Genomic DNA, 6,000 nt, shown 5'->3' with positions numbered 1-6,000 from the left:
AAAACTGTCTTGCTATAACTTTTCAATTTGGAATGAGTTTGTCTATTCAATGTGAACCAAAAGAAAACATTCATGAGCAAGAATGTTTTGCCAGCACTTAGAGACTAAAGGACTTTTGAGTTGTTGTAAACTAAATTTTGATATCAAGCAAACACTTGATAACCACAGGATATACAACAGAGCCTTTTACGGAAGATTCTGGGAGTATTACATGATTGAATCAAATTTGGAGATATTTTACCTAGGTCCGTTATCTGGATCCTTGAATATGATTTTTTTTAAAAAACAAAACTAATTAGGAGTACCTGATTATGGAAGATGGAGAATTTCCTCAATTTCTAACAGGAACAGCCTTGTTATAAGGGGGATCCTGGTCATCAGAGCTTTAGCAGACTGTAGAGTTCCAATAAAAATTCATGATTAGAAATTGGTGTGTACTTTTTAGGATAAAACAGGTGCAAAGCATAATTTCGTAAGATGGTAGCCTGTGCCCCATCTGAGCAAGCATTGGTCCCGATGCCACATCAGTGGAACTATTTTTCAGCACCCCTTGAAATTGAAAGGAAATACCATGGCTAAATCCCCAACTACTAACATTCAGGAGTTACAACTGACTTCTACTGATCCAGCAACATAAATATGGTGGCTACAAGAATAGGTGGAGGCTGGGAATTTAATGAGTAAATTACCTTAAAGTCTGTCCATCACTGGTAAGGCACATGGCCAAGATAATGAAGGAACAGTCTCCACTTGCCTGGATGAATGCAGTTGCAACAATACTTGAGAAACTCAGGACTGTCCAGGACAAAGCAAACCATTTTATCAGCATACTCTCACATGCACTCCTGCCAACACTGATGATCAAGGGCTACAGCCCACACTATGTACAAGCTACACCACCATCTACTAAATGACTGCTGAAGTTCATCAAGGGTCCTTTGACACCTTTCCAGAGCAAACACCTCTACCTAGATTGACAAGGGCAGCAGATGCATAGTTACAATACCATGTGCAAATTATCTTCCAATTCATACATCACATTGGCTTGGAGCCATACTGCTGTTCTCAGAGACACTGGGTCAAAATCTTGGAACTTCCTAGCCAACAGCAACAGGGGTGTATCTAAACCAGAAAAACTGCAGTATCAATCAAATGGTTTGCAGTAATCTGGATGGTGCTGAGTTTTTAAAAATACTACTGGAACTGGTTCAAGAAGCTGAGTCACCGCCATCTTTTCAAAGGCAATTTGGGATCAGCAATAAATTGCTGACCTAGCCAGCACCCCTCAATATTCCTGGGAATGATTTCAGAAATCCCACAAGAACACCAAAACAGACGCAAGTCCCCTTGAATATGTAAATAATGAGAAAAAACACTTCTGAAGGACCCTTTCCGAAAATCAGTCACTTCACCGACAGACATTACTGCTTTAGATTGTTTTCAGTGCCCATTGTGACCGCTAATCAAATGAATTGTTTAATTTTTTTCCTTCACCATTCTCACAGAAGTCACAATCAGAGCTCCGACATTCCTTGCTTCAAAACCAGTTCACAAGAAAGTCACCAGTGTCAAGGAAGGTTGTCCAAATCTGATTTCCATGTAACAATGGACATGTAACCAGTGCCAACAATTCACCAACTTCTACCTACCTGAAAGAGAATGGATCTGGACCAGTTTGAACACCCACTTCCCATTTTTCTTCACAAATCAGTCCTCAAATAGTTGTGAGTATCCTGTACCTAATGATTCTCAGGACTAATACTAGCTACATGCCAGTTAGCTTATTCACTTAATTGTTAACTTCCATCACAATCCCCAAACTGAAAAGAATTTTACAATGGATACAAAAAAGTAGTTTCTCCATTCTTATTCTCAATTACCTTGAAAGCAGAATCTTTTTCCATTAGCCCCTAAAACTAGGTGAGCCAGCCTCTTCCAAGCTGGAAAAAAAAGTCAAAGTTGTGACAAGGAAAATACCTAAGTGAAATCTGTGTCTGATCAAGAATACGCAAGCTAAATGCAAATCAAAACAGCTTCAAGGACAAGCTTAAAGTTGCAATTGTTGCACATGAAACTACTTGGCAATGACTGCAGACTTGGAACATCTCTAATGTCCGATATGCATTCTTTAAAGCACAGTTCTATTTATATATTTTATTTGTATTCACTGATTTTGCACATTATCTAGAATGATCAATGAACAAATGTACTAGCTAGCAATCATAGGATGAACTAGAAGTATTAGGGAATATTACCAAAGCAGAACTGAAACTGTTTGGCATACAAACATGATAGTAATTGCAACTCAGTCCATATAATTTGGATAATTATACCAACTGTACATTTCCACTGAAAGACTGGTAGAGCAAAACGACAAAGTGTTGAAAAATTTGCACATGCAGTTTTTTTGCATTTTCCACTTCATGTAGAAAACCAATCAAGTCATGGCATCACAAGGCAACAAGTCAATGAAGGCAGAATCACAGCAATAGATTGGGAATTTTCATTTAACTTCATCAGATAAATTTGCTGGGATTGTCTCATGTGGAGAGATTGAGGAAACTGGGTCTATGTTCTCTGCAGTTGGAAACAAAGATAGTGTGGCAAAGTGGCATCAAAATGGTTGATCAGCCATTGTCTAAGTGAACAGCAAAGTAGACTTATCAAGTAGATTGAGCTAGCCCTACTCCAATGACAGCTACCATTCCATACATTAGGCAAAAGCGTAATAAATTTTCACTTACTACTGAAGAATTGTGTACTATTTTGGGTCTCTACAGTTATGGAGAAAGAAAAAGAATATTGGAAAATGCAGATTTTCCACACTGTCAGAATTAAAAATGAATTCATTACTGTTTCTTGAATTTTAATTAAACTATAACAACTGCTAAACGTAGTGGACCAATTAATCCATTGCATCGGCAATCAAAGACTATTAAATAAACCAGTTAGTTTTATGTTCTAAAGTTCAAACATTGGGTATCTGTTGTCTATAATCAAAAAAACTAGTATGGTAAATTATTTGATCCTTCACCTGGGCAGTGTTAGTTGATCTTAGTCACATGATGGTGTGGTACTTCAATAGCTTTCACATTCTTTGGGTTTAATGAAGTTTATAGTAAAGTATGGCAGCTCCTACTAATTAGTGTCCACTGGCCTCTGTTGAGATGGATGCATGTGTGGACATGGGCTGAAAATTGGATTGTGCTTGAAAGCAGCATTCTGACTAGTCTGCTAATTGCACTTAATAGTTGTGTAAGATGTCAAATTGTTAGCAGTTTCAGAATTGAAAGGAAGAGACAATGTCTGGACAAGGTGTCAATTATTTTGGGCTGAAAATTGGATTGTGCTTGAAAGCAGAATTCTGACTAGTCTGCTAATTGCGCTTAATAGTTGTGTAAGATGTCAAATTGTTAGCAGTTTCAGAATTGAAAGGAAGAGACAATGTCTGGACAAGGTGTCAATTATTTTAATCTAGGATAAAATAAAAACATTTGCAGCTTTACTCACACTTGAGTAAAAGAAAAGTTCTATAATTCCGTTTCTAGCAACAAAATATGATTGAAGAAAATTGGTACTACAAACAAGAATTTTAATATATCAATGAATAGATGTTTGATAATGAAATTGTAATGTCAGCAAAGCTGTTAGCCCGTGTAGTATTTGAAGCACTTTTAAAAGTTATGAAAAGTACATTAATTACCTGGTCTTGAATCTCAAACTTGGCAAAAAAAAATGTGTACTCCTCAGCTTTATAGAATAAAATGTGTTCTACAGTGGTAAAGAAATGCTTTAAATTGAACAAAAGGATGTGTCGTTAGGTTACAGTGAGGCATAATCTTTGCTTTGCTGTTAAGAGATGGTAATGAGTTCAAATTAAGGCTTAAACTTCAGATTCACATAAATATCATCCAAAGTATTCTCCCTCATCAGGCTTACAGCAGAATTTTAAAAATTCTTTGTAAATTAAGAAAAGATTAATTACTGGCTATCTTCTTTGGAGTGTACCCAGCATAGATTCAGTGGAAACTCTAATTGTTTCTCTTTTCCTGGAGTTTCTGCTGAAGCAATGGTATCTGATTGGTAGAAATTCAGGGGAATATTCCTAATATGTGTGTTATAGACTTATCGGAGACAATGCAATCCCTGTAAGACACAAACATATTTTCAAGCCAAATTCAGCAGTCTATTAGAATGATGAAATACCAGCAATAACTGCAATTTGGCACCCCTTTCTTGAAAAAAGTAACATTTAACATATTTATATCTTTAATCTTTCTCAATGTCTATGACATCTGATCTATTTTACATTTGACAGATACAGTGGAGCCCTGAATGAAAAGGTGCATGTGCATCTGTTCCGTAAATTTTGTTTTGCTTTAGTGTTTCATCAAGCACTGGTTGTTTTAAATCATTCCAGTTAGAAACAGGAAGATGTCATTTTGAAACCTGTGCAAAGTTAATAAAAGTAAAATGGCTAGAAAAACTACAAAACTAAGGGAGCACAATACGACTCAATACTTTAACAGATATGAGGTAGTTCTGTTGTATTAGAGAAAAGTGGGAGTATCATAAATGTTACTTTAAAACACAGTTTGACTTTATAACATTAAATAAGAGAAATTCCTGTCAAAAAATAAACAAAGTTATTTCATCACTGAGGAGCATGTACTTAAAATACTAGATAAAGAAACCTAGTAACTGATCTCAGACTCCAATGACCCAGTGACGTGCAAGAATCCTTACTAGATGGGATAATAGGCACTCGCAAAGTGTGCAGTTGCAGGATACACCCCAATATTTCTGAAAGTTAGTAATGAGTTGATGATTAATGACACAAGTCTTTCTCAGATACTGAGGTAGTACTGATAGCAGAGGCAATGAAGTGATGAGCAACACCAGCCCTGTCTGTGATCATCGTCTGGCATCTAGAAGGTCGAGTTTCTACATTTTTCAGGCATGAGGATTCTGAGTTTCCGATTTTTAAAGTGAAACCATTAACCGATCTGTTCCAACCCTTAATGCTCTCAAAACCATTAGTGAGCCCAGGGGATTCAATGGTCTTCATCGTGCCACTTTTAGTCTTAAAATGCAATGATGAGTTGTCCTGAGGATCAGTGATGTCCCTGTGCTTTTCTGCATCGACGCAATTCATCCCTTCATTTGCAACAGGAGACAAGGAATCCTTGCAAATATCAGAAAACTGACTATCCTTCTCAGGCAAAAAAAGAGTACATTTGTTTTGAAGATCTTCACTCCAGTCTTGAGCTGCTACAACAGCAATGCACTCACTCTCAATGTTTTCCTTTGTCTTCCAGTCATCAGTTGATAACATAGGAATATACTCACTGTGAAGATTTTCTGTAGATGAAGCTGAGATGGACTTAAGCTGCAGATCTTCCTTACTTTGCCAATCTCCGTCCTCACAAGTGGAGTTTCTTTCTGATGCTGATAGCTCAGAATGAACTATGACTTCAGCTTCAACACGATTCAGACCTGAAAGCAGGTGTTTGTTTCTTTCTGCACCCTTGAAAATTTTAGAAAGTGAAATTCAGCATGTGCATTTTTTTCAATCCCTATCTGAAAGGTTCAGATTCTTATTTAAGCAACATCATGCTCTATAATTAGTTTACTTATCTGGCACAACCTGATATGACTCAACATGACAGCCAATACTAAATTCACAAGCTTTAATGAACATCTACACTTGCAGCATTATAGTAAGGTTATTGCTAAAGTTCCACAAAAATTAAAAAAAAAATACTGAATGACAATATGTCACTTTCCCAATTATATTATTAATATATCAAATTGAAAGTAACTGCATATTAACATAGGAATTGTTAGATTAAAAAAGACCAAAGTCCTTTTGGTTCACTTTCTACCAGCCTGGTAATGCAATTGCTGACTAATCACTTCAATCAGTCTTGATTCAATTGGTCCACAACCAGACATGAGGTGAAGCAAACATCAGTTTTGGATAGCTTTGGGAACCAAAGA

At 36.5% G+C, this 6,000-nt stretch overlaps 1 protein-coding gene across 1 annotated transcript in view; it reads right to left on the bottom strand.

Moving 5' to 3' along the window:
- Positions 1-3,619: 3,619 nt before the first annotated feature.
- Positions 3,620-6,000, bottom strand: part of igdcc4 (immunoglobulin superfamily, DCC subclass, member 4) — a 126,724-nt gene continuing 124,343 nt past the window's right edge. Inside the window, exon 19 of the mRNA XM_048563125.2 lies at positions 3,620-5,527. Coding sequence (XP_048419082.2) covers positions 4,829-5,527 — 699 coding nt within the window. The 3' untranslated portion in view covers positions 3,620-4,828. The remainder of the gene's footprint in view (positions 5,528-6,000) is intronic.

The sequence above is a fragment of the Stegostoma tigrinum genome, chromosome 33, assembly GCF_030684315.1.
Source record: "Stegostoma tigrinum isolate sSteTig4 chromosome 33, sSteTig4.hap1, whole genome shotgun sequence".
Classification (NCBI taxonomy): Eukaryota; Metazoa; Chordata; class Chondrichthyes; order Orectolobiformes; family Stegostomatidae; genus Stegostoma; species Stegostoma tigrinum.
Note: the sequence above shows the minus strand (reverse complement) of the source record. Positions and strands in the feature narration are given on the sequence as shown.